This window comes from Cladophialophora psammophila (assembly GCF_000585535.1).
Source record: "Cladophialophora psammophila CBS 110553 chromosome Unknown aczJe-supercont1.42, whole genome shotgun sequence".
NCBI classification, from domain to species: Eukaryota; Fungi; Ascomycota; class Eurotiomycetes; order Chaetothyriales; family Herpotrichiellaceae; genus Cladophialophora; species Cladophialophora psammophila.
In genome coordinates, this window is record NW_006912963.1 from 63,546 (window position 1) to 90,051 (window position 26,506).

Sequence of the window (26,506 nt, forward strand, 5' to 3'; positions counted from 1 at the left end):
TTATTCTGTCTGTCCATACTCTCCGTAAGAACGTCCCTATCGGCTTGTCTACAAATAGTGTAACAGAGCACTTCAGGGTTCGGCGTGCACGTGCAACAACGCACAGAGGCCTGTCCAGCAGATCGGGAATCGAGAACGCGTTTCTGGTTGATACTGACAAGACACCACCAACACCACCCAGAGGGGCAGCCGCTAGGGCTACGAACACCTAGCACAGCGGCAGCATCGAGGAACAGGACAGGACTGATAAAACACTCAAGAATAGACTGACGGCATCAAAACCATTGAATTCATGATACTCTCTGTTCTAAACTGTAATGAATGGCACACTGCCAGCACTGTAAACTGTTCCGCACCCCCTTTCTGCCAGCCAATTTTGGTTTGACATGGGACGAGACAACTTTTCCTCCCTGCCACCGCTCTACCAGCTCAGCACAGCCCATCACAGCACCGCCACTTTGCCTTGTTACAATAGCCTGATTCTTGTATGGTTTTCCTAAATCCCGTCATCTCTTCCTAAATAGCGACATCGCTAGCGAGCCTTGGTCAGAAAAGGCAGTAAAACGTCAACAACGGCTGTCGTGACTCGGGATCGCTGGTGATCGATAGGAGGATTGTCGACATTTCATTTCAGTACCACCAAGGAGGCAACACGGCTTTCCCGATTTGTTTCGCAAATCTCTTCTGCTCCCTCTTGTGTACCTTCGCTCTCGCCAGCGCCTCTTCAGCCTCCGCTACCTCTGGATCGGACTCTTCGCCGCCAGCGGGGGTGCCCTGTGCCTGCCGACGAGCTGCCTGCTCCATAAGCTGGTAGTTATCCCCGTACTCTGCCCGCGCCAACCTCATCCGGTCCTCCTCTCTCCTCCTTTTCGCTGCTTTTGCCTTCTTCAGCCGTCCTCCAGCAGCGGCGACCTCGGGGTCCGAATCAATACTCGGATCCGCGAAGAAGTCGATGACCTTGGAGAAGCCCTTGGTGATCGAGTTTTGGCCGCCGTAGGCAGTTAGCATCTCAGTAATCTCCAGCCATTCTTCCTTGTCGGCACACTTTTTGCATCCATGCTTCGGGCTCGAATGGCTGCACACCCTGCCGCGGATGAAGGCAACAGGCGACAATCCTGCCCCAATACTCTTGTCCGCGTCGGCTCCATGTTCAAGCAAGAAGGCAACGAGACCTTTATGCGGCTTGCCATCTCCATGTAGCAATACGTGTCCCAGCGGTGTCGAATCGCCTATGCCGTGCTTGTGATTAATGTCTGCACCACGCTCCAGAAGCAGCACGGCTGTCTCCATCTGGTTGGCCATGAGGGCTCCGGTGAAAGCAGTATTGTGCTTCCCTCCTTTGACGTCAACCTGGGCTCCTCGGTCCAAAAGAAGCTTTACCGTCTCGATCTCGCCACAGGAGGCAGCGTTGTAGAGAGCAGTACTAGACTTAGAGTCCGGACGGGCGTCAGGATCTGCACCTTGATCCAGCAAGGATAGAATTTTGGTGCGGTCCCATGGCGGCGTGTTTTGCAGTTTCGAATCTACATCCTTGCACTGATGTTTGCTGAGCGTGTTGCGGTATATTTGTGCCCGATGAGTAGCGACCTGAAGTTCATGCTGGCGTACACGATGCGAGTTCTCTTCTGAGTTGGTCTGGTCGGCACTGTGTACAATAGGGGAAGTTAGAGCTTTCCCGGTAGTAGCATTTAAGCCGAGACCTAAGCCGGGGGTCTTTTCTGCTGGTTCGGTACTTTCTTTGGGTACTGGTGCAACACTCGGAAGACTTGTAGGCACTGAGGGTGTTGGCGTGTTGATTATGACCGCAGGCATGGTAGCTGCGCCTTGAGATAACTCCTTCATGATTTCGACACATTCGATGCTCATTTTGTCGATTGTTGGTTTCCCACAGAGTGGCCACAGGTGCTCATCCCAGAATGACTGTACGTTCATGCGGTCGAGAAGGTCAGAAATCTCCTCTTTCAAGCTAGTAGCATCTCCTAAGAGCTTTTGGAACATGTTAATTGATGTCGCAGAGGCTCTCTCGGGATGGCTACGAGCATCGCTGCGCCATTGCTCAACCATATCAAGGAGCGCCTGCATTTGCCAGTGCAGGGGCTCAACCTCCCGATCAGTGCAGTCATGATGCCTAAGCAGTGCTTGGACATTCTCGATGTTGGTGATTGTGGTGGCTAATTTTCCAATGACTTTGAGACTCAGCTCTGCCATAGTCCAAAGTCCTAATAGTATTTGCTGTCGACGAAGAAGAAAATAGTGCCTGCCTTTGCAGCTTTGCCCAAATTCATGGTAAACACAGAGGAACATGAGCTGAAATACAATTATGATGGGAACGAGGAGTGGTCATACCATAGAGAGATAGTGGGTGGATCAGACCACGGGCACCTCCCGTATTCGCCAAATGAGCCCAGGAATCAGTGTGGCCTGACCTGGAAACCATATACAGAAATTCTGAAAACAAGTACAAGCGAAGCTGGGTCGGAATAGGAAACATGTGAAGTGTCTTGTGCCTCTATCTAGCACGATGGAATTAGCCCTAGCTTGAGAGAATCACTGGCAGCAGAACCCGTGTCACGAGATCTGGACCAAGTCCAACGCCGTCGGTACAGACTGATCTCATATGCTAAGTCGGTCAGTGACAGTAATTTAAGTATAGTGAGATACCGTCTTCGCCGATACGTTCGCTCTGTCTTTTCTGCGGTCTGGGGACTGCTGGGGTGACGTTGTTTGTCGGAACTTCTAATTGTGTTTGCCAAATCCAGGGCGCTTCTATCTACTTTCACGCCAGGTTACCATTTATCTGTCACCAGAAGCCCAAATCCTGACAATATCAATTGTAGACTTTGGAACGATAACTCACTCAAAGGACCGGCTTTAATAATGTGTCGCGCAGAATCTAGAATACCTCGTCGCAGAGTAGACGGCGCATCGTCCGGGGAGGGATCGGGATTTGCGAGTGGCTCTCGCTCCACGCACCTTCCTTACGATGGCTCGAGCACCTAATTAGGACCTCGGTTTTTCTCTGTTCGGTCCTCTTGGTGGAGATCCTGGGGTAGTATGGCCTTCGTTTTTAGGTCTTGGTACTTGCTGGCATATAGCTAATATTGGCGTGCAATAGCTCCTGTACCGTAATAAGGTGCCAGATCCCCTGTAACTCGGATGGTGTACTGTTACCACCGCGACAGCCTAGGCGGCAGTCGATACGCTGGGACCGTAACCGTTTGCCAGGACCTTCGAAAGACTTACCCTAGTCCAGGGAGTTCCATTGCCGTCTCTCGTATGGGGAACAATATAACTTCTGACCCATTGTAGGACTTTTTTTCTCGTCAGCATTTAGATCATTGATGATCTTTGATATTCCACACAGAAGCCACGTTAAATCAGAGAACAGATAGCAAAATGATCGATTCCAGTTCCGATCCGTTGCACGTGTGAGTACGGCGTCAACTTCAGGGCAGAGTGGTTGCATGGTAAGAAATTATGTTCACGCCTCGGGACTCCGACAGCAGATTGGCCAGTGTACTTGGTATCTCCAGAAAGTCCCAAAAATGGCGAGATCACAACCACGCAAAACTCACATCACAGCATGCCAGTCCTGCATGGTGGCGAGGTACAAGTTGCGTGTCACAGACATTGTTGGACGCAAGGACCTGATTCCCTGATTCCGGTGGTCTGAGGAGTGCCAATATCGTGTTGGTTGCAGGAGATTTGGTATCTGCACCAACACGGCTCTTCGAGCGCACCGGAGAGGGGACATCAGACCTTCTGATGTCACTCCATGCTGCTCCAGATGCTCTCTAACAAGTAAACCGGCCTTTAGAGCATTGAGCTTGATGGCAGAAGACCTTCTCCTGCCAAGGACTGTGGTGCCGAATCCGTCGGCCATCGCTCAGCTGAAAAGTGGAATGCATGTCGAACCACTTAGCCAAGAAGTTGGCTTGAAATGAGTCTCATTCAATAGGCCTAGGTAGCTAAATAGTGCAGCCACACTGCCTGAAGGGGGAAAAAGAAGCGACAGAGCCGCCGGTTGCATATTGCGGTATGAGGCCGCTCCCGAGGGCCAACGACACGTCCTGTCCTGTGCTAGTAGGCTGCCATTGGAGAAGGATACTCAAGTCGCCATCCTAATCCCGTCGGCCGTCATAAGTGAGGCAGCACTTAGAGTGTGGACATGATTTTGCTGGTCGATTGTGGTTGTTCCTGTAAGGGAAGAAAGGGGTAAAATTAAAGCTGAGTCGCGCAGAAGTGGATCGGGTGCAACCGGCACTAAATCCCCCGCCTCTCGCCTCAGAACCTTCAACTGACCTTCTTCCTTCGCTATCCTGCAAAGGCTTTGACCGGTTCGAGATGTCAAATCAGGATTCAAGGAACTGCGGGCCATCATACATTGAAGACGAGAAACAAGAGCTGCCCGAAGAAGAACGAAATCCACAGGGTTTCAAAATGGGTACAAATCAGGATGAATCTGAGGAAACTCTCTCGCTGAAGTGGCTACGTCTCAACAATTTGATGTGGTCGTCCGTCTGTCTGTGTCCTATCTCAGAGCATTGCTAGTTGTTTGTATACAGAGGTAGCTGGGCAGGTACCTCTTCCTGGAGGACGTTCAGACTATTAGCCAACTTGAGAGAAATCCCTCATGCTGAACCCCGTTACGGTAATCGAGTTCCGCGCTGATCGTTCGTTTCGTATCGAGAGTGTCGATTCGACCCGCGAGTTAAGGGTGATGCGAGTTTTGAACACTCTATGCTTTCTCTGTTTCGAAGTATCTACTGAGAAAGTCGCTTGGTTATATTTCCTTGTGCTAGGATTAGCAAAGAGCCACTCCTCCTACTTGGATAGCACTGAGAGTGTCAAAAGTCGCGAAGTTGTGTGCGAGAGGTGAGAAATCCAAAGGTGGGGGTAGATAGATCGATACACAATCCATTCCATTGACAAAGTGCCGCCTGTTGAGATCTGTGATCAAGAAGAATGCAATCAATGTTTATGAACTTACCCTGTCACCGAAATTGCTAACCACTTTAGAGATATCGGGCGCCATACGATTTTGTTCATCTAGGAAGGCATACAGAGCACCAGCCCATATTATGCGGTCCATGAAAGAACGGGCGTACTGCTTTGAAAAAAAAAAAAAAGTTCGAGTCTGCTTATCTTTGACGCTTGTCGAGAGATGCTTGTCGAGAGATGCTTGTCGAGAGATGCTTGTCGAGAGATGCTTGTCGAGGATGCTGGGTGACACCGGCGAGACATTTCATGGTAGTCCGATGGTGTTGAGCGAAGAGAGCCAGGCAATTTTGCTCGCGATCCGTCCAGGTTCGTCGACTATGAGAGGTATGACTATATCTTGGCATACGGACCAGACTCTCGGTCGGTCTCGAGAGCTGGTGTGGTAAAATGAGTCCGAATTGTGTTTGGAACGCAGCGCGTTGAGAGTGGGAATGCGAGTGGGCCGTAGCTGCCAGTCGAAACATGCGTACAACATCTCCAGGTCCCCCTCACTTCCCTAGTACACATATTGACCGAAGACGCTGCAGTGCGCGTTAAGCATCGAGCCGATCAGGCGTCTGGTCCACTGGAGAAGAGTTAGTGAGAGGGGGGGATAAGGCGTTCCAGCTTAAGTTGGAATGAGACGATGAAAGGAGGCAAGGGGGGATGTACCTCTGGCAAGTGTGTGCTCATTCAGTCGACGAGAACTGTAGCATCCTGTTCCAGGTTGGAGTGGCCGATTCTAGCATCCAGTTCTGGACCACAATGGCTGGGACAGAGGCACGGAGTCGAGTAAATCCCGAACTTGAGTCGAAAAAGCAATGTCTTTCTTTGCTGCTCGACTACGCGCCTAATGTCTCTGGGTCTTGCGCGGAATCCAGCAACGAAGGGACCGTACTGGTCACAGTTTGACATGACGTCTGCCATAACCGTAGAGCTATAGATCTTCTCAGGGACACTGGGAAACATATACCCGTCGAGTTGGTCAACGTCGGAGGTCCACTTTGGATCCCAAAAAGCGGTAAAGGTAGCCCAAGAGATTAGGAATTCGATTGACCATGGGGTTGGCAGGTACAATCCACTTCTTAGGGGTGTAGAGTTCGTCGACGGCGATGGAGTTCGTGGTTCGATAATAATTCAGTTTGTGGCCCTCGTCACAGGTGACGCGGTGGAACAGTCCGGCAAAGAGAGACGGGTAGACGGTCTCGTCGTCGTTTTCGGCTACGTCTACTTCGTCCTCATCTGTCTCATTGTTCTTGCTCCTCTGCTCCAGTTCCTGAGTGATGCTGCGGATCTTTCTCAGGTCATGCTTCTTCAGCGCCACTTCAGCCAGGCTGGGTAGGAAGGCAGACCGTGCTGCAGAGTGGCCTCATCATAACATGGAGCATTGGGGCAACGGAGTCCTCGTTCGAAGGGGTAAGGAAACTCGCGAGGATTTCTCTGGCCGATTTCCGGGAGCTGCTTTTGCATTCTCAAGAAATGAATCGCTGCCACATAATATCTAGGTCCGGTATAGCCTGTGGGGTCGGAGCCGCTCTACACCAGCAGATCTGCGGCAAACTCGTCCGGGCATCTTTTGGACGACCCGACCGTGTTGACTAAACACGTCATCCTTCTCGAAGGCCGGCTGTCTCGGCGAGGGATATAGCTTGAGGTTGTCTTCCGCTCTGCCACATTGTCACATTGGCTGATATGGTTGTTCTGACTTGCGAGGTTGTTCATATTGTCCTGTGTGCATGCAGATTGGTTGCTTTTGTTCGTTGTTGAGGACAATCACTTGTCTCCAAATCCTCGATCTCGGTACGGACTTTTGGCGAAGACTGCTTGTGTTTGTACTCAGCCAGAGGGGTTTTCTTGGTCGAGGTCGTAGTTCAGGTTGAGCAGGTTATTCTCTGCCTGTCGTTCAGAATCGAGGATGTGAAGGCGGACCTTGTATTTCTTCGCAATAGCCCACAAACGATGCGGACAGGGCACAAGCATGCACAATGCGTTCACCATCTCTAAAATATGGCTGACTTCGGTTTTCCAGGGCACGCCGTGTAAAAGGCCGATCGTTAGACCAAAATTGATGTAATCATCACTTTGTGCCTTACAACTTGGTGGTGTCTCGGGATTCAGCTTGGAAAATGGGAGAGCTGATGACAGAAATGAGGTTGTGGAAGAGATTGCATGAGCGTAGTGACACTCTCGAATCTCCCAGTGGCCATCCGAATTGCGTGGTCTATCCTCTGGGGGACGCGATGACGGTGGATGGATTCCAGGCTTTTGATGCATCCAAAAGGTGCAGGTGATGAAGAGAATTTTTCTGGAAGGATAGACCCAACAAAATTGTATTTATGTGCACAATGAAGGAGCAAACAGAAAGGCAAAAGAGCAAGAGAGAAGGGGGATACTTATGCCCGGAAAAATGTCGTGAACCTTCATTTTCGCGAGACTGGACATTGAATGAAAGAGAGGAAATCCCGTGAAAGCACATTTGGGTGTCTCGACACGAAACATCGAACAGTCCTCCAGCATCCGCGGTAGCACGCCTGGTAGAAAGTGAAGTCTCCGATAATTCAAAGGCCCTGCTTCAAGGCCTGGGAAGATCGAGCTGGGAATGCACCGCGGGTGCCGACAACTGGCGCACAATCAGCATTTGTGCAAATGGTTTCAAGAAGAGAAAAGAAACAGAGACGTGTCGTGACGTGACGTGAACAGGATGAACGGGAATGCACCACGACATGCAGTCACAAACATCCCAGATTCGCAGACCGAATTGAAGAATGGTTTTGATACAGCACATCACCTGCTTCAAATCCGCTACTTTGGCCCCTCGATCAGCACTTTGATGGCTTTTCCAGCCTTCACATCCTCAAAGGCCTGCTCTGCATCGTCGAAATTGACTTTCCTGCTAATCAACCGCTTCACATCGATCTTGCCACTGCCAGCCAGGTCCACGGCCATTGCATAATCGCCGGGGCCGTATCGGAAGCTGCCCTTGACCGTGAGTTCTTTGGTGCACGCAGCCATGATCGGGAAAGTAATTTCGTCTCGACCCATCCCACCTTGCACATAACTGCCGCCCATGCGGAGGACATGAATGGCCGTTTGAACGCTGGGTTCTGCTCCACTGGCGTCAATAGCAACATCTGCTCCTGCTGGGAGGTCATTTTCGTCCTTCAGCCTCTGCGCATTTTCCGCCGCTGAGACTTTGGAGGGCACGAATGTTGATGTTGCTGCAAAGGATTTGGCGAACTCGAGTCGTTCGGTGTTAATGTCCACCGCGACAACCTTGCTTGCACCCAAAGCTTTAGCAACAGCGCAACAGAGAAGTCCTACAGGCCCAGCCCCAAAAACAACCACTGTGTCACCCTGCCTGAGTCCCGATTGTTTGGTGATATGTACTCCCACAGCAAGGGGCTCCATCAAAGCGCCCTCTTCCAGTGTCATATTGTCGGGCAGCTTGTAGCAGAAGTCCTCTGGAAGGACATAGTATTTTGCCAACGTACCATCGTACGGCGGAGTCGCTGCAAATGCCATGTCGGGACACAGATTGTATTTCCCTTCCTTACACCGCACGCAGTGCCGGCATGGAATGCCTGGCTCCATCGCGACGCGGTCTCCCTTCTTCAGGCTCTTGACACCGGATCCTACTTCTAGCACGGTCCCTGCGGACTCATGGCCAAGGACCATAGGCTCCTTGACCACGAAGTGTCCTATTCTACCATGTTGCCAGTAGTGAACATCCGAACCGCAGATTCCAGTGTAATTGACTTGAAGGAGGACATCCCGAGGTCCTGTAAGCTTGGGTATGGGTCGATCTTCAAAGAATACGTCTTTGATCCCGCGGAGGACGAAGGAGTTGTTCTCCTGTGCGTCGTCAATACTCCATCCCAGAGATACATCAGCAGTGACCTACCTTCGTTTGCGTTCCCGTGGCCATGGTCTAAGAGGGAGTGAGGAATGAACAGGAGACGCGATCAAGTCGAAGCAAATGCGGGGTCTGAGAGTATATATAGAGATTGACAGGTGGAGAATCTGAATTTGTTGCTGTGGAAATCAGCTATGAAGGTGGCGGTTGTTCATCCTGCGGACCGCTTTCCACTGTAAGTAATGAGAGCCCATTGAACCATACAGACATCCGGAGGGGAAACACGAAGCCAGAGCATTGAGAAATTTAGCCTAAAGAGGGCGCACTCAACAGCTGGAGGCGGTGCGGGGCATTGGTCTTGGAGTGTTGCAGCACCACCACGACGAACCGGCATCGGGACAGCGCTATCCGAGTTTGGAGGAGGTTGGCATCAAAGGCGACGAAGTTCGGTATATGATATTCCGGGACAGAGCCTCAGTGGCCTGCTTCAATCTGGACAATCTTGTCGCAGTTGAGAAGTCCCAACGGGTCGTATGCTTGCTTCAGCTGCGTGCAGAGATCAGTCTCGACAACTCCGATGGATTCAAATGGCTCGGACAAACCTTGCGCATTGCATCGACAGTTTCATCGCCGAGCTCTTCGCGGAGATACTCGCGCTTCTTCAACCCCACGCCGTGCTCGCCAGTGACTGTGCCTTCCATGGCGATGGCACGACGTATCATTCGATGAACCAACTCTTCAGCGATCTTCTTTTCGGTGTCATTGTAGAGTAGGATGGCTAGAAATGGTCAGCCCTAGAAGCGAACGGTGCGGCGCAATTTTCCTACTGTGAAAATTTCCGTCTCCCACATGCCCGCAGATACCACCGATCAAACCGCTGCTGGCCACATCATCGTGGGTTTCTTGAATTATGTCTGCCAGTCTGCTGATAGGGACGGCCTGTTTTGGGTCAGTCTCGACGCAGGGTGTTGAGATGGAACTACTTACCACATCGGTAGTCCAAACATGGTCAGTGCTGTTTTTCCGCATAGCCATGACACTCCAAAGGGCCTCTTTCCGAGCACTCCAGAGTTCAGCGGCCTCATCCTCGTTTTTGGCGAACTCGAAGCTCTTGTTGTGGGTCGCTTTGGCGATGTTCCGGATGATCTTGATCTGTTCCTTGACGCCTTCATTTGTCCCGGCAAACTTGAAGAATAGGGTAGGAGCCTCCTGCCACGGCCTGCTGGTCATTCCGCTTTTGTTGATGCAGCGCATTTGCACATCGTCCAAGATCTCCATTCCCGCAAGCTGAATGCCTTCGCCAACAACTCTCGCGACACACTCGGCTGCTGCATGAATGGTGGGAAATGTAGCAACGGCGACCGACTGGCTTTTAGGGAGAACCGTGATCTTCAACGTGGCTTCTGTGACAATACCCAGAGTACCTTCGCTGCCGATGAACATCTGTGTCAAGTTGTAGCCAGCACTTGATTTTCGAGGTCTCCTTCTTGTCTTGATGATGGTGCCGTCGGCGAGAACGACCGTCAGAGAGACGACCCAATCCCGCATGGTACCGTATCTGTACGCGTTTGTTCCCGAACAACCTGTCCCAACCATGCCCCCTATTTTTGCTCCTGGACCCGGATCTGGTGGGAAAAACATGCCATGTCCTTTTAGTTCCTCGTTGAGCTCTTCCCAGCCGAGAGCAGGCTGTACAACAATATCAAGATCTTGGGGTCTGAATTCCAATATCTTATCCATTCTTGCCATGTCGATGCATATGCCTCCTCGTGTAGGCGCAAAGTGACCTTCAAGACTGGTGCCGCCTGAGAGTGCGGTCACGGGGATCCTCCGTTCGTGGCACACCTTCATGATCTTGGAGACCTCTTCGGTTGTTGCAGGGTATACAATGGCAAAAGGTCTTTCATCAGGTTTGGTGGTGTAGGAGGACCATTCAGAACCGGAATGCGCTTCGAGATCGCCGGGAACAGTCGAGACGTTATCCTTCCCCACGATTTGCGCAAAGTCAACCCAAGCGGCTTGCAGATTAGAGGCTCTAGTATCATGTTGGGGCGGCTGTGCTCGAGACAAAGGAGTCGTGGATGAGACATCCAAAGGTCGTTCTCCCCTCTTTCCAAGGTAGAAGGCAGCGGCTGCGACGGACAGAATCACTTGTGCTGTTAGCAGAGAAGAGATGCGCAAGGGCTGATGTGCGTACCAAAACTGAGACTGAGCGTTCTTCCCCCCGCGCCTCCCCCGCGGGCGCCTGTAGCTCTTATATATTGTTCCTCCGAAGCTCTTTCGCGCTTCAGCCTGTCTGCGGTGCTCTGGTACAGCTGTCCTCGGAAAGACAAGTTTTCTTTGGGATCTTTGCCTTTATCTTCGAGCTTTGCCGGCGACCTGTGGAATGACCTCGTGGCCCAAGGGGCGAACCGACAGTGACTTTCGCGCTCGGCGCATCGCAGGAGGGAGCCCACTGGGCGACCGAGTCGAGCGATGGACTTCATCGTGAGTTGCAGGCGAAATAATCAAGAGACGTCTGGTGCCGGTGTTTAACGCATCTTCGAGGGTATCTGATAGATATAAAGACTGTATCAAGCTCGCTGTCAAGGAGAGGGTAGCGACACGAAATTGACCGCCGGTATGAATCGCGGAGAAGTTGTGGGAGGAGTCGAGAACAACGCTGAGATGAGGTGCGTCCGAGGTGCATCAAAGGTGCGTCTCAATGGATCAAGATGCAAATGACGATGTTTCCCCGAAGCCGCGGGACCCCAAAAACCCCAGAATCTGAGAAGTCCGATCACAGGGAATCGAGGAATCTCCTGCGCCCAGCACCATCCCAACCATCTCATCATTATCCTTTTCTCACTCTCATCGTGTACTTTTGCTGCTTATGCTTGGGCGGTGGCACGCTTAATTTTCGGTACGATCCTCGCTCACTAGTCCGCTGCCAATGCCCAAGACCTGGCCAGTGCTCGCCTATTTGCAACGCCAGATACCTCGTAGGCACCTCACATGTCCTTCGGAGTCTTAAAATTCTCCCCGACCGTAAGCATGAGTATAGCTAGAGCTGAAGAGTTGCAGATACGACGCTGGTCCATTCCACTGCCCAGAGACCTCGGTGAAACGGAGAGACACTCGGGCGTTCAGACTTGACACTGCTACACTCCGTGACTAGAAAAATGTTGTTGGAAAGAGAATGTTTACCGCGTTGACTCCGCGATTGAGAAGGCCGTGGACAAGAATATCTCAAGAATATCTCACGCCACCAGTACAGAACGGCTGCTCAATGGCCAAAGATCATGCACATTTCTACAGCATTACTATCAATTCTGCGACAATTTAACGGCAGGACAGAGAACCCTTGTTCATTTGCGGCGAGCAGTGGAAGTGTCATGCTGCGCCAGCAGGATTTGCACAGCCGTCCAACGCACACATGCTGACAGCAGGGAATTTCAAAACATGACTATCGCACAAAATCACTGAAACCACTGACGAGCCGGGCATGGCTCTTTCCTTACGCGGGATGTTTTATTGACATGCCTTTTGCGAAATGTGCCTGACCACGATGCCTGATTCTTGCACGCGCTCAGACAACAGGGTATTGAAGACCCGACACTGTCTCCCACTCGTTGTAATCATCACGAACCTTCAAGCGACCTCGTCAGGTATTTCCCAGTAACAATACAAATTGTTATAATTTCAGCACAGGTTCTTCGGGTCCCTTATAGGTCAGCGTCGCCTGTTGCAATGGAAACGGTGGTGCTGGCATCACTGGCATCACAGATATGACCTGATGGCATTGATAGAGTGGGCAGAGCATAATCGTCAATGCTCAGCAGAATTCCGCGGGCGGAAGTCGTTCAAATGTCTGCCCGTATTGACACCTCTCCTCCGACTACTAACTTGCATCTGTTTCAACAGGACAAACCATTGCATCGCGTATAGCAGAATCAGCGAAGCTGTGCTGAGTTGATCGAATGTTGATAAGCAATGAAGCCTCTGCTCCAGCCCCCTTCCCATCTTACCAGCACGGCACCTCCAACCGCAAGCGGCCCCTACCTGGTGAGTGCCTTGATCTTCCGATAAAGCAGAAACCAGGATCAGGCGGAGGACGTGGACTGAACGGCCTGATCGAGCCCTTGTTCATCCATTGGATCGATGGGTCGTCAAATACGCTGTGTCAAATCGAACATGGAGTTGCAAGTTTCCCAGAACCGGCACTGGGTCTAGGGTTCATGGAAGGGCGCGAGACAAGCCTGGTGAGCCCATCCGGACTGTGGCAATACGAAGCCTAGAGCGAGTCTTTACCGATGCCTATGAGCCCATCCATCTGGAGCTCCCCGCAATTGTGGGAACTGAGCCCAGTTTATGGCGTGATCCGATGCACCGATATTATTTATGCACCCATTATATATTTCCCGAGGCACAACCTGCTCTTGATTCTGTGCTCCTTTCCGTGGAAATGCTAGATCTTTAGAAGAAATAAGAGTTTTCTTGTCGTCGTCTTCAAACCAATTCGCAACATCCATAATGTCGTTCTCCAGCGTCCCGATCCTGGATCTGTCTCTCGCGCGAGACCCGGCGACGAAAGCGCAATTCCTCGTTGATCTCCGCCATGCACTGCTTGAGGTTGGTTTCCTGTACATCAAAAACACGGGCATCCCGCCGGCGCTGGTCGACGAGGTCATTACGCTGGGGAAATCCTTCTTTGACCTCCCCGAAGAGAAGAAGCTCGAAATCGAAATGAAGAACGCGCCCTCGTTTCTCGGCTACAACAAGCTCGGCATGGAGATCACACGCTTCAAGACGGATTGGCGCGAACAGATTGACTTGTCGACGCCGCATCCGATCCCGGGCCCAAACGATCCGTTGTACAGGAACCTGTTGGCGCCGAACCAGTGGCCCGATCCCAGCGCCCTGCCGCGGTTCAGGGAGGTGTACGAGGACTATATGTCGCGGATGGGCGATATGAGCATAGAATTCACGGGCCTGATCGCCGAGGCCATCGGTCTACCGCCAGACGCGTTTGCGCAGTTCTTCGACGAGGCACAGCAGCATAAATTAAAGATTGTCAAGTATCCCGACTTGGAGGAGCTGGGCGTGGAAGGGGAAGCGCAAGGCGTGGGGCCCCATAAGGACAGTATGCTCACGAGCTACCTCTTGCAAGCGAGCCATCACCGTGGACTGCAGGTGCAGAATGCAGAAGGGAAATGGGTAGACTGTCCGCCCATTGACGGGACATTTGTAGTTGCGATCGGACAGGGGATGGAGGCACTCACTCAGGGCGTCTGTCAGTCGACGACACACAGAGTGCAGAGTCCGCCTCGAGGGTCTGGTGCAAGGTACAGTATCCCGTTCTTCCAGGGCGTCAGCTATGACGCGACGTTCGAGAGCATGGACGTGCCGGACTCGGTGAAGCAATTAAGACGGGACATCCTGGCGAAGAGGGGCGGCCAGAGACTGGACGACATCGAGTTTACATTTATCAAGGGCATGTGGAGCCGGCTGGGCGAGGCGACCCTGATGAACAGGATTAAGAGCCACCCGGACGTGGGTGAGAGATGGGTAAGTTGAAGATTGCCGCACCTAATACTCCGTACTCGGCGATCTCAGACTGACTTGGCCGCGAACAGTACCCTGAACTGCTGAAAAAGATCCACGCCGACCAGGCCGAGGAAGCAGCCAAGTTTGCTGCCGCCGAGGCAGCAGCAGCGACCAAGTCGACGTCGATTCCAGCGCAGCCGCAATCCATACAGGCACATTAACACCATAAGATAGAGAAAAATTCAAAAACGTGCAAGCGCTCCAACGCATCGAGCAAGCTACATTCCCGTCTCGCGCAACCGAAGCTTCCCGCCGACGCTAGAAATCTATTGACAGGGCGTTGAAGCTGCATTGACCATAAATTCTTACCTGTTGAATGAACGAGCCATGCGCCAGTCCACACTCTCCACTTTCCTCGCACAAGCCGTCATCATCTTCCATTTGCGCGCTCACAGCTAGCTAGAGGGAGGGCTACACGGCCAACTATGAATCGATACCCAGCAGCCCACAACAGCGGCGGGGGTGCGAAACCCACGTCAGAATATCAGGACAGGGGCATGCTCAACCTCTTCCTTTTATGACCACCTCTCCCTCTGTCTATACAGGTAGCTTCCCTCGCCCTCTGTAGATAGACAATCCACAAGTTCAATACTCTCAATCTCTAACAACTCGTTCCATTGAGCAAGGTGTCTTGGCTTCGTGGCAGTTCTGGCAGTCTGGGAGTGCGTAGAACATGGTGAGCGAAATGTCAGCTTGAACTGGCCCATTCGGACAGGTTGTCATTTTTTGATTTCCCACATTGAGGGGCAAATGCACTTTCTCCCCGTGATATACGTACGGGGTACGGGCTTTTGTGAGTATTTAGCTTGTCAGATCCCTGGTATCGTCGGAGCCTGTGTGTGTAGTAAGTGATCCCATAGCCCTACGCACCCCTATGCCGCCCTCATCCCACGGCGTTAGCGAGCCCACCAGCCCTAGGCCAAGCCTTCCCCCGCCCTCGCCCCATTCACTCTTCCGAAATCGGCAAAAAAGGGTTGCAGAGAATTCCTCATCACGACTCCTATTTTGCAACAACAAACAAAAAAAGAAAGCAACAAGCTCCGAGTGAAGCGACCGCGGGAAGATTCGAACCTATAAATTGTTAGGCGATTCAAGGCGCGAACAGTCAGGAGTTCCGCAGAACTCACTCCCAATCTTTGGTGTGCACGTGACCGAAAACCAACGCCTTAACCATTAGGCCACGCGGCCAGATTCTCTGAGCGATTTTGTACTGAAAATCTAGCAAGTTAAATATAATAACAAATCTTGTTAGAAGCGACTTGAAGGCGAAGAGCGGGGCGTTGCGTGTAGTGGCCATAGGCGGGAGCGCGGTGCGGTTCGTTACTTCAAAGGACTCCAGGACCCCGGCTTGGCCGGTACGAAGTACGCTACTTAGGTATTTAGCTAGCTATGTAGGTGTGTACCCATCTCGCCATCCCACGAGAAACAACTACTAGCGAGACCAGGTAGTATCCATGTGGCACGTGTAAGAAGAGTTTTTGAACTTGTTGCTGATACTACGTATTTGTTGGTATATCCTCTTCGTAATAAGAAAAAGTATAACATACAACTCTTCGACGTCTTAACGGGCAAAAAGAGGAGGAAAAGTGTGGTAAGCCAGAGCATTGTTCAACTCACCTCACACTGCGGTACATGGGACCCACTGTTTTCTTCACTGCACTCTATTTCTACCCAAGGACACAGAGTCACATGAACTCCACTCGAAACAGAGACGCTCGGCAAATCCATCACGTTTCTTTGCCCCCTGTATAACGATTCTCAGCATCATTTCAGCTCTTTGACAGCTCAGCCCAACAGGTTCCCACCAAAACGCCAAGATACGGACAGGGGCTATTCTCACCACTCAAATCCACTTTATATCCGAAGAGATGTTGGTTGCGCTCACTGGATACTTGCGCGATCGAAGAGAGTGAAAGCCATGTTGAGGTCCGAGGATATCCAGCTGCCATTTCCCGGTCACCATGTGCAAGACTCTTCTTTCTCGTCCATCAAGACACTGATTCCGAGAGATATATGTAAACGTTTGCAGCATCTTGCAATGGCCTCCCAAGGTGAATTCTGGAGACTCGAGGATATCTTCCTGTAAGCTAGATGAGGGGCGCTGACATTTACTGAATTCATTTTGCCAGTACGGGAAGCAAAAGAGAGCAATGCGAAGGGAGCTGCGACACAGTTTAACAGCTCGTTTAATACCAGTCACCGAATACTGTTCTGTGGAGGGTACGGAGAAGGTGAGCGTTGCCATAGGAATAGAGAATAATTACTCTAATCAACGACCAAGTCGACACAGCACAGAGAGTGTGTAATCAATTAAACGTGGATTAGAACCAGCTCAATCTATCTTGGCCAAGGACGGCTTGTGACAGCTGATAATTACGGAGTATAAGGATAAACCTAGCTTTGAGAAAACCAAGGGGACCTACCATACCACTTCTCTGCGCTCAGCAGGACTATGAGGAAGGAACCCTGGCGGAACAGCCTGGTCATCAATGGATAACACTGCTAAACTAGGAGTGTAGTGGTGCCAATCGATTACTACCTAGTAGACACTCCGCTCGGTGTCCGTCTATACAGACCAATGCCGCGATTACCGCCTTCCTGGTGCCACATAATGCCCTGATTACTTCAGCGCTGATCGGATTCCACGATCACTGCGTCTGCCTCGTCCGACTCCCCTTGCACTGCTGTTCCCTGGCAATCCTGATTGCCCCACTGCTACTGGTACTGCTGGGCCTGCTGGGTTGGTGTAATTCCTTGATGTCCAGATTCTCTCGCTGTCAACGACGCTGCTGCTGCCCCTGCAGGTGCGTCTCGAGAGCTCCTTTGTCGAGTTCCCAGCCCGTGTTCCCTCGTTTTCGACCATATATAGTAGACCTTGATGATCTCCTCTTTTTCGTCGGCTGTCAATGTGGCCCAGTTCTCGTCTCGAATGATGTACAGAGCGATGGACTTGTGGCCTTTGTCAGCGGCAGTGGTGAAGTCTTCCAGGGCTTTCTTGTGCATGTCTCAGGCTATGCCTCTGCTTCCTCACACATGGTTTGTAGCCCCCTCCCGACGTCAATTCTTGCATCGCCGCCGGCCATCTTGGTCCCAAGGCTAGTATCACTTTCAGTGCTGTTGCCTCCTCCAGCCTTCGACACCTCATGAGCGGCGATGGATTTCCTTGCGATCGTACGGTAGAGGAACGTGATTTCTCGACGCAGCTGTGTGTAGGGTAGCCATCTAGACCTCATGAATCTGGCCGATCTCAATTCACTTTTACCTCATTTCTCTTTTCACGCCAACCCCGTTGGCTAGAGTAGCCCGATTAGGCAGGGTTGGATATCCCTTGGCATTGCAGCGACCGGTCACCAGGTATTTTAACACCTCGCCGTCACTCCAGATAGGTCTTCCCTTTCTAATCAATCAATCAACCTACCTGACACAAGATTGGGTCAGCAATGGCTAGCTTCGACTTGACGCGCGTCCAGCCGGGCCAGTACCATCTCTACGATGCCGCCAGCGCCTTGAGCTTTCAGGCTATGGTCGAAGATCTCCTGAATGTGGTGAGGACAAACGAAGCTGACTTTGACAATCGCGACACCGACCTTGCACTCTTCTTTAAAATACTCCTTGGCAGCCAAGAGGCGTGGCAGCTTGCAACCCATGTTGTACCAGAATTCCGATATCCCCAGTGAGTGTTTCCCCTCTCTTCGTGCGCTTGTAGGTGCGAACAAACAGAAACTAAACCCTCTGTTGGAAACAAGATTTGGGGGAGCAAATCACTCTTCTCAACAGAGTCTTGCCAACAGTCAAGAACAAGAGACCAGCTGTTCCCTACCACGTCCCACAAAGCCAGCTAGAGAAAGAGGCGTTGCAAAGGAGATATCGAAACCTGATTGAGTACGCATGGGAGTGACAATGGCAATTATCTCCACCATGCATTGTAACTTCATACCAAGGGAGAGTGCTACCAATTCAGCCAGTCCGACATAAAGTCGGTCCAAAAGTCTTCTTCGTCTTTTCTCTGCACCTGCTTTCTCACATTAGTTGGTTCCCTTGGAGCTGGATGTCGCACATTGCCCCGGTCCTCCATGAAAGAGTTGACGATCTCGTAGGCTGATTCCTGGTGGTGGTGGTCACTCTCATCGCTGGATGATACATGAGATGCCTCCACGGAGCTCGACAGCTGCATGACGGCCGTTAATATCTTGTCGAGCCAGCCCAGGAGATGCGGCGCCCGGAAGGCCGTGCTTGCCTCGGCCTGCGTCGTCAAGCAATCCACAAGGGCTCGGAAGCGAGCGACATACTGGTGTGCGAGCAGTGATTGGCCGAAGGAACCCGCCGTACCCGATCTGGCCACTTCAGAGCTCTCCAGACGGGCGAGGAGGAACAAAGTCGTAATCAAATGTGCCCACTCGATGACGCCCAGCTGGACAAGATAGCAGAGCTTCTGGTCAAGGATGTTGGACAAGACCGCTTTGAAATGCTGGAAGCTGAGCCGGGCATCCTGGGCCGACATGGCCTTTGAGCTCGATGATTTGAGCACGCTGTACGCTGCAACGAAATGGTAGGTCGACCTCAGGCTCGCCGACGTCTCTTGCCGTATGTAGGTGGCTTTCCACCCAGAAAGACTTCGTGAAGGCGGAACGCGATGTTCAGACTGGTTCTCATTTCCGTCACCCCGATGTAGGCTTACAATGTGTAGCAGCTCGACCAGCGCCGGTGCTTCCGGATCAAGAGCTCTGTCGGACACCTCAGCCAGCAACTTCGCAGCGTTCCTTAAATTCTCAATGCACCGCATATTCTCGGGCCTGTCGTACCCAAGCACTCCACCGCCGCAGTTGAGGTAGTAGCAGAGCAAGAATGCCCGACTGGCGTTCACATCCTCATCGCCCCGATCGCCGAATGTTCCTTCTTTGGCAAATCTCCTGGGTAGCCCAAGATCGGCGACCATGCCGTTTGCAAGCTGCAGGAGCTGGTAGAATTGGGCAGTCTGTGGGTCGAAGCGGTGGTGATACCACGTCATGTACGTCAGCAGACTCTGCAAAAGTTGCAGGCTCTTCTGTCCCCTGACGATGACTCGATCGGCGAGGACGTGTCGAAATGCCTCGCCCGCTTGCTTTTCGAAGTCCGGATCGGAGCTGCTTCCTGTGAGAATGGCTGCGAGGAGCAAGATTGGGAACGACGACAAGAGCCCGTCTAGTGTCATGAGTGGCAGTTGGATGGCGAACGGCACCGATGCCACCATGTCCTTGTAGCGGTCCAGAAACATCGAGCATTGTTGACCGTGTGCAGCTTTGACTGCAGCCCAACTGCCGGGCGAAGGCTCCTTGATCTCTAATGCGGCGAGCAGGGCAAGGCCGAAAGTATTCGAGGCGTCGGAAATAGCAAGCGACACTGATTTTGACACCGCCGGTGCCCCGGACGTGGACAGATCGTCGAAATAGGAGCACTCCTCTCCATTGCTCCTCAGACACTCTAAATCTGCATTCACATGGCAGCCTCGCCCTGGAGCAATGCCATTGTTCCCAGCAAACCGCCCTCTCACCCTGGCCGCGCATCATCAGCTCGATTCTTGGTTTCTGGCGTTGATGGATCCTCTTTACCGTTTTCGAGGAGCAGTCCGCTTAATTGCTTCGTGAGGCACACATACGAGTCTAGAATTCTCGCACCTGCGACGTTTGTCAATAATGAAACGAACCTCCTAACTGGCTAGAGCAATAGGAGAAAAACGGGCGGAGCAGGGCTGCCAACCTCTTACAAGTCTCATCGCTTGAGCCCGGGAGACAACGCGACTTGCGGGCTCGGCACGCTTCACACGCTTGTCTGCATCGGGCTCTCATTCCCAGGCCTGCAGACTGGACGTGCAGCCGTTACATATTTGATAAAGTACCCGGGGGAGAACGTGCAGGAGGGAAAAGGCGGAGGGGGCGAAAAGGGGAGCCTCAGCAAGTGGAGCATCGGAATCACGGTCGGAACGTCAAGGATTCGTCCGTCCGCCACCAGATTTTGTGACCAACACTTCATTCGGCAATGGTGGCAATGCTGGCGGGGTCCTTCCATTCCGAGGAGAAAAGTACTACGGTGCTGCACGGAGATCCTAATGATATCAAACACCTGCCAGCTTCGACTTCTGTCTATAATTTGCTATCGTAGTCGTTCAGATCTAGCCGCTCGAGACCCTGGAGCACCAGAGCGACCACAATGTTATACCCAAGATGGCTACGAGGCTCGATGCCAGAACGTATATGCATGCGTCGTAAGTACCAAGCAGCACGACTCCTTGTGTATTGGGAGTCATAACCCTGGTTCCTACTCCATCCATAGCTGATAAAAGCCACAGCAGGACGCATTCTGAAGCCAAATGCAGCATTCTCGCAGCCTGTGATCTTCGCATTGCGTGTGCCCGGGTCTCTCCAGTTGACCAGGTATACCATCTAACCCCTCCTATCGAATGCCGGCCAAGGAAAACTAACGAAGGCCTCTCCTACTCAGACACTCGAGCACATCGTCCAAGAACAAGCCGCCGGTTCAACTTCAGCCTCTCACTGCATCGCAACACGCCGCCCAACTCGCCTCCCAGCGCCTCTCCCGCCCAGTCAGCCCCCACCTGGCCATCTACCAACCGCAAATAACATGGTACTCGGGCGCGCTGATGCGGAACTGCGCTATCCTACTCACGGGTCCGATATACATCTTCGGAGTTGCGTACGTCATCGCTCCAATGCTCGGCTGGCACCCGGACACGGAAAGCTTGGTGGCCTGGTTCGGCGCACTGCCTGTGGGCGCGAGGCTCGCGATGAAAGGCGTGTGGGGATTTGCGTTCTGTTTCCACGTCGTGCATGGGCTGAGGCACTTGATTTGGGACACGGGCATGATGTTGTCGAATAGGCAGGTCATGGTCAGCGGGTGGATAGGTTTGGGGATTAGTGCGTTGGGAACGGTGGGTTTGATATTTTGGTAAGCGTTGCGTAAAACGGTGAAAAAAAAAAAAAAAACCATGAAGAGTGAAAGGAAACATCCTGAGCGACGCCGCGCATCAAATGAAAAACGAAAATCGGGACAGCTTTTTGCTTGGTTTTCCGTGCTCATCGTACTCACTCATTCTCCCCCACCACCTTCTCCTCCGCCCCCGGTCGGGGTGTGTCAACTTTGTGCCTCCTCTCCCGTGTATCGCAGCCCAACCACAACAGATCCGGCCGACTGTAGTGGCCACAGATGTCCAGGAAACTGCGCGCCATGATTGCCATGCTGGGGTCGATGTCGGCGATGATCAGGCCTTCAGACTTGGCCTCGAGCGGCTCCGAGAGCATGCGGCCGTCGGGTCCAATGACGCAGGAGTAGCCTCCTCCAGGGGTATTCATGAGCATGGCCTGGCCCGTGCCCATGAGCTCGATGCCCTTGAGTCCAATCACGGTGGTCGCGTGGAGGACGAACGTCTGCGTCTCGATGGCGTATGTTTGGGAGAGATTTTGACAGCCTTGATGATCCTCACTTAGCATGACGGGATCACTGAGGATGCTAGAAAGAAAATCCTACCTTCCTTTGACATGGACCACAGCTCCGGCCCTGCGTGCGGACTCAACGGCGGCCACCCTGCGACATGGATATCCTCGCGCTGCGTCGCGGTATGGTACTTTAACAACGGTTGACAGTGCTCCCAGCAGGCCAAGCTGCCTACTCGCTTCCCGATCTTGGTGGCCACCACATTCATCAGACTGTTTCCGGATGCATCGCCAAAGATGGTGCGCTCCATGTGCGTCGGCTTCAGTTTTCGTCGATGCATCAGCATTTTACCGTCCGAATCGATGATCGCCTGGGCAATGTAGACGGAGTTGTTGTCGTTCTCGGAAAATCCCAAAGCCACGACGATGCCGTTCTTCGCCGCACAGTTTTGGATCGTGCGCATCTCATCAGAGTCCACCGCCAGGGAGTTCTGGATGTACTTTGTCGCCAGGACCGGATCCACCGGTCTATGCCTGAGGTGGGGCAGGATGTCATGGAAATGTGCTGTGACAAGGGCGGGCGGCGAAGACGGGAACACAGGGACGGGAAAGCTTACCATATCCACGCCGGATAGCCAGGAATGAATGCCTCTGAGAACCCCACGACTTTTGCACCTTTCTTTGCAGCTTCGGTGATGATGGAACATGTTTTCGCGACTGACCCTGGCAGGTCGAGCCATTCTGGTTCATATTGGGCCACCGCCACTCGCAATGTCGCAGGAGCTGCACTTCCCATGTCTGTTGTGTCAACTGGTTGAAATTCCTGAGCTCGTTTCTCTAGAAGATGGTGCTGAGGGCTGACCGAGTTGACGAAGAGAAGACCCACGATATGAGAAGCTCCCAACTCCGATATATGGGCGGAACTTTCCGCTTGCAGAAGGTGTTGCTAATCGAGTTGAGAACAGTGCTGACAGCGGGAGCCTGATAGACGCCCGGCGAGAGTTTCGTGGCTTGCCCCGCGGACGTCTTTATCTTTTTGGCGTCGTCTTGCGGCCACCCAGACTCGGCATCTCAAGCTGAGAGAGAGGAGGGGCAGCTCGTATTCCGTTTCCGTGGCTTTCAGTGCTGGTTCCATTCAGAGCGGGGTTATCTATGTGAGCACGCACGATTGGAGGCCTCGATTTCAAGGACAATAATCCAGACGGTTCCATTTCCGAGGGCATGGATGATTAGTGTTGGACGGCGGAGCAATTAAAGGATGGACGATTTTGGAAGCAAATTGTAGATTCGGCAGCTGCAGATGATTACTCAAGGCAGAGATGGTATAGGAAAACTCAACCTCACAGTTCGCGACAAAACGGCCATGTCGTTGCGATAAGCCGCTTTACACATTCTCAAACATCATTAGGCCAGTCCCCTCTCGGCATCCAACGTACTCTGCGTCCATGTCACCTGATTTTAAAATGCAAAGCTCAACCCAGATCGACAGTTTGCCATTCTCGCCGTGCCGACCACCTGGCCCGTACATCTCAAATGTCGTCTTTCGCAGGTGAACATGGTCTTTGAAAGAGCGTCCCGCCAACTCGAAATGAGCAAGGTCAAGCAAGTACATCAACTGATTCGTCTCGGCAACGGCATCGGTATCCACTTCCAGGTCTGCGCCTGGGTCCAGGGTAGGCTTCGGGTTTAGATGTGCGATATTGAACGTGAACGAGACCACGCCGTTTTTGTTGCGCTCCGTGTCCAGGTGATTCATCCAAGTGAGAGCGTACGGCGCCAGCTTTTCTTTCCACGTTTCAAGCTCTTCTGGAGGCAAGTTTGGCTGTCTCTGGCCCTCTCGACAGTAGCACAGATTATCGGGGATGTTGTTGATTTTGACCCGTCCACGTCTAATCTTGTCGGGCGTGGGTGATTTCGACAGATCCACCACTTTCTTACTCGGGTCAGGTTTTGCTTTCGCCGTGGTCACAAGAGGTGATGAGAAGGTATCATTCGGGTCGGTGTACTCGTCGGGATTTGCGCTGAGTCGATGGCGGTAGACACCCCAGTAGGCCTCGTCGGTACTGTCTTTGAGACCCAACATCGTAGCCAGGCCAGATGTTTCATGTTGGTTTGCCGCAAACATGTAACGAGACTTTGGAACTGTCATTACTTCCCGCCAAACACCCGCGTCATCAGGCAGACTGTCCCAAAATTGCTTCACTTCGTCAGTTTCTTTCCACTTTTCATAGTCGCTAGACTTCAGCCAGTACGCGACAAAAGTGGTGCACTTCGGCCCCTCTCGGGGAGCGCCGTGGCTCTCATCCTGCAAGTGATCTACTCGGTCTGCAGATTGACTCAACAAGCCGTAGAGTGCTGATATTGTTTTCTTCTTTTCAGCCGTAAGTTCCTCGTGTTGCACGCCAAAAAGGCCATAGGTGAAAACGAGGCCTGGACCTTCCAAGTTTGCCAGATACACCATTTTCGGAGAGCTGTTCGAATGAAGCTATCTGCGGCTGAGTTTTGCGCGACTGAAAGAGAGGAGGAAGCAAGGTTGGGACTGCGGGGGATGAGTTTGCATAATGTCAACGCACGGCCCACGGAAAGTTTAACCTGCCTCGTATTTAACTGGGCGTCAATTTGAATCCTCCGACGACGTGCAACGTGGAGGCACGGAATGGATTGAAATACAACGGGGCGCTCGAACTTTGCATTATTTTCACAGGTGGAGACCTGCACGATAAGCTGGCGAGAAGCGTATTCGCAGCTCGATTTCCGGTCATGACAGGAACTGCGGCTGGTTCGGATCAGTCTGTGCGTTATTGGCCATCTTAATTGGACGCTGAAATGAGAGGCTCTATCGACCTATTGATCTTTTGCGACGATTGCCGGCATTGTAGCCAAAGATATAACACTCTGCCATGTGGCGAGTCCTTAAGCGTCGATTCTCAGAGTCGTCAGAACCACTTGTTCATCTCATCGAGAATGAGGTCCGTCGGCGAGTCTGTGCTGAGAAGATCGTCGCAATAAAGTATTCTAGGACAGCAAGCAAAAGCAAGGCGCTGGAGATCTTATCTCTTTGAGGTTGGATTGGGGACGACTTCCCACATGGATCCCCGAGAAGCATGAAAGTGAACTTGAATTCTAGGGTTTGAAGGACAAGCGACCTTACTATCCATTCTAGGACAGTATGCTTCTTCTGTAGAGCCATGCCAGAAAGCACATCCTTGGTGCAGGAGTCCTTCCAGCGACTCCTTCTGGCAAAGAGACGTGGATGCCTGTTCTGATTTCGAGGTATCTCCGCATGCGGCTCCCATCTCCGTTCCCTGGTCGAAGTGAGACCTAAGGCTTACTGACTGACTGCATAAAATTTGCTCCCAGTAGTTCAAGCAGCTCTCGAACATAGAAAGACATGGCTGGGCGACGCCTTCGTTGCAGTATAACAGTCCCTACCCCTTTTGACGTCTGACTTGGATGTCGTGAAGTCGGAGAACTTTTCTCAAGAAAACAGGCATCGGCCGTAAATCGACAGACTCATAGAATATCATTGTTCTTGAAGCCCCAGTCCACGGCTTTGGGTGAAGAAGGGCCGCTGAAAGGTCGGGCGGAGGTCTGAAGGTCAAGCGGAAAAAAGTTGAAGGAATGAATGCCAGCTCAGGTGCCCAGCACCGCGACGCAACGTGAGTGTGTGGCCTATCGTGTCTTGTCGACGGTTATAGGAGATCTTGATCGAACCACGCCCATTGACTTGACGGTTGTCGGCTCGATCAGATCTGACACGGAAGCAGATCGACTGACAGGCCTCGCAGGAAGAAATCAAAGCAGACAGAATAGGAAGCTCTTACGAAAGACTTCTCCCGGAACGGATCAATGTTATGCCGATCCCGGGGGCCAACTCCTTGCGAAGCTGAGAAGGTACATAAATTGCACCTGCCATCCTCAGGTTCTGATTCGATCTTCCCACAACCCTCTCTCCGACCATCGCAGGATGATCAAGAAGAAGGCGGCGTGAAATGGCAACAAGTCCCCCAAGGAAGAGGTCCAGAGGGCAAGCCATGGTAAAACAGTCAAGCCGGATCTATCTTCTTGAGGTCATTATGGAAATGGAAGACGTTAATGCAAGTGGCTCTTCATATGTGAGAAAAGTTGCTTGCCTGCATGTTTCCCTTTTTCTTCTATGAATTCAAACCATTACATTCCGGCTTCCTACTAGAGGATATTGAAAACAGCAGAGACGTGCCGTTCATATAAACCTTGACCATCTGTCTATCTCTGGGTCCCATCGACTTCAGACCACAGACGTCCCACTCCTCTCCAAAAATGGGCGGCAGCAAACCACTCAAAGAATCCGCGCTTAAATCCAATCCAACGGCCCTGGGCGACCCGGTCTCCCTCAAGGCCGAGAAATCAGAGACCTCGCCCGTGCAGGAGGATAAAGGCGCAAGCAACCCATGCCGGAGACCGAACAAGACCCTCAAGGAGCGCGCAGAGCAGGACCTAAGCGAGGCGAAGAAAGGCAATCGCTCGATGCTAGGCGACCCTGTGAGTTTAAAGGCTGAGAAGACGGAGAGCGATCCTGCCAGCGATTCAGAGGAGAATGAGGACGGGACGGGGAGGAGCACCAGTGGTGGGAGGAAAGCGAGAGACAGGGATTCGAAGTTATGAGTCTTCTCAACCCCGC

At 52.2% G+C, this 26,506-nt stretch overlaps 11 protein-coding genes across 11 annotated transcripts; 4 read left to right on the forward strand and 7 right to left on the reverse strand.

Annotated features, from left to right (window-relative positions):
• Positions 1 to 630: 630 nt before the first annotated feature.
• Positions 631 to 2,208, reverse strand: A1O5_13098 (uncharacterized protein; the record flags this gene model as incomplete). Its single annotated transcript, XM_007753666.1, has 1 exon — positions 631 to 2,208. One exon carries the CDS (start codon positions 2,206 to 2,208, stop codon positions 631 to 633), a length of 1,578 nt encoding a protein of 525 aa, XP_007751856.1.
• Positions 2,209 to 5,965: 3,757 nt separating this feature from the next.
• On the reverse strand, positions 5,966 to 6,702 carry A1O5_13099 (uncharacterized protein; the record flags this gene model as incomplete). The annotated part of the gene is made up of 2 exons (XM_007753667.1): positions 5,966 to 6,314; positions 6,521 to 6,702. 2 exons carry the CDS (start codon positions 6,700 to 6,702, stop codon positions 5,966 to 5,968), a joined length of 531 nt encoding a protein of 176 aa, XP_007751857.1.
• A 1,080-nt stretch (positions 6,703 to 7,782) lies between these two features.
• Positions 7,783 to 8,905, reverse strand: A1O5_13100 (D-xylulose reductase A; the record flags this gene model as incomplete). Its single annotated transcript, XM_007753668.1, has 2 exons — positions 7,783 to 8,832; positions 8,882 to 8,905. The coding sequence occupies 2 exons, from the start codon at positions 8,903 to 8,905 to the stop codon at positions 7,783 to 7,785; spliced, it is 1,074 nt and encodes a 357-aa protein (XP_007751858.1).
• A 402-nt stretch (positions 8,906 to 9,307) lies between these two features.
• On the reverse strand, positions 9,308 to 11,319 carry A1O5_13101 (D-lactate dehydrogenase (cytochrome); the record flags this gene model as incomplete). Its single annotated transcript, XM_007753669.1, has 5 exons — positions 9,308 to 9,379; positions 9,436 to 9,611; positions 9,661 to 9,772; positions 9,821 to 10,983; positions 11,031 to 11,319. The coding sequence occupies 5 exons, from the start codon at positions 11,317 to 11,319 to the stop codon at positions 9,308 to 9,310; spliced, it is 1,812 nt and encodes a 603-aa protein (XP_007751859.1).
• A 2,026-nt stretch (positions 11,320 to 13,345) lies between these two features.
• A1O5_13102 (uncharacterized protein) lies at positions 13,346 to 14,580 on the forward strand (the record flags this gene model as incomplete). The annotated part of the gene is made up of 2 exons (XM_007753670.1): positions 13,346 to 14,380; positions 14,449 to 14,580. The coding sequence occupies 2 exons, from the start codon at positions 13,346 to 13,348 to the stop codon at positions 14,578 to 14,580; spliced, it is 1,167 nt and encodes a 388-aa protein (XP_007751860.1).
• Positions 14,581 to 17,859: 3,279 nt separating this feature from the next.
• On the forward strand, positions 17,860 to 18,317 carry A1O5_13104 (uncharacterized protein; the record flags this gene model as incomplete). Its single annotated transcript, XM_007753671.1, has 2 exons — positions 17,860 to 18,092; positions 18,197 to 18,317. 2 exons carry the CDS (start codon positions 17,860 to 17,862, stop codon positions 18,315 to 18,317), a joined length of 354 nt encoding a protein of 117 aa, XP_007751861.1.
• A 51-nt stretch (positions 18,318 to 18,368) lies between these two features.
• Positions 18,369 to 19,673, reverse strand: A1O5_13105 (uncharacterized protein; the record flags this gene model as incomplete). Its single annotated transcript, XM_007753672.1, has 1 exon — positions 18,369 to 19,673. One exon carries the CDS (start codon positions 19,671 to 19,673, stop codon positions 18,369 to 18,371), a length of 1,305 nt encoding a protein of 434 aa, XP_007751862.1.
• Positions 19,674 to 20,894: 1,221 nt separating this feature from the next.
• On the forward strand, positions 20,895 to 21,365 carry A1O5_13106 (uncharacterized protein; the record flags this gene model as incomplete). The annotated part of the gene is made up of 1 exon (XM_007753673.1): positions 20,895 to 21,365. Exon 1 carries the CDS (start codon positions 21,057 to 21,059, stop codon positions 21,363 to 21,365), a length of 309 nt encoding a protein of 102 aa, XP_007751863.1. The 5' UTR covers positions 20,895 to 21,056.
• Positions 21,366 to 21,498: 133 nt separating this feature from the next.
• Positions 21,499 to 22,642, reverse strand: A1O5_13107 (uncharacterized protein; the record flags this gene model as incomplete). The annotated part of the gene is made up of 3 exons (XM_007753674.1): positions 21,499 to 21,881; positions 21,941 to 22,380; positions 22,464 to 22,642. 3 exons carry the CDS (start codon positions 22,640 to 22,642, stop codon positions 21,499 to 21,501), a joined length of 1,002 nt encoding a protein of 333 aa, XP_007751864.1.
• Positions 22,643 to 23,230: 588 nt separating this feature from the next.
• Positions 23,231 to 24,307, reverse strand: A1O5_13108 (uncharacterized protein; the record flags this gene model as incomplete). The annotated part of the gene is made up of 1 exon (XM_007753675.1): positions 23,231 to 24,307. The coding sequence occupies one exon, from the start codon at positions 24,305 to 24,307 to the stop codon at positions 23,231 to 23,233; it is 1,077 nt and encodes a 358-aa protein (XP_007751865.1).
• A 1,838-nt stretch (positions 24,308 to 26,145) lies between these two features.
• On the forward strand, positions 26,146 to 26,490 carry A1O5_13109 (uncharacterized protein; the record flags this gene model as incomplete). The annotated part of the gene is made up of 1 exon (XM_007753676.1): positions 26,146 to 26,490. The coding sequence occupies one exon, from the start codon at positions 26,146 to 26,148 to the stop codon at positions 26,488 to 26,490; it is 345 nt and encodes a 114-aa protein (XP_007751866.1).
• Positions 26,491 to 26,506: the final 16 nt, after the last annotated feature.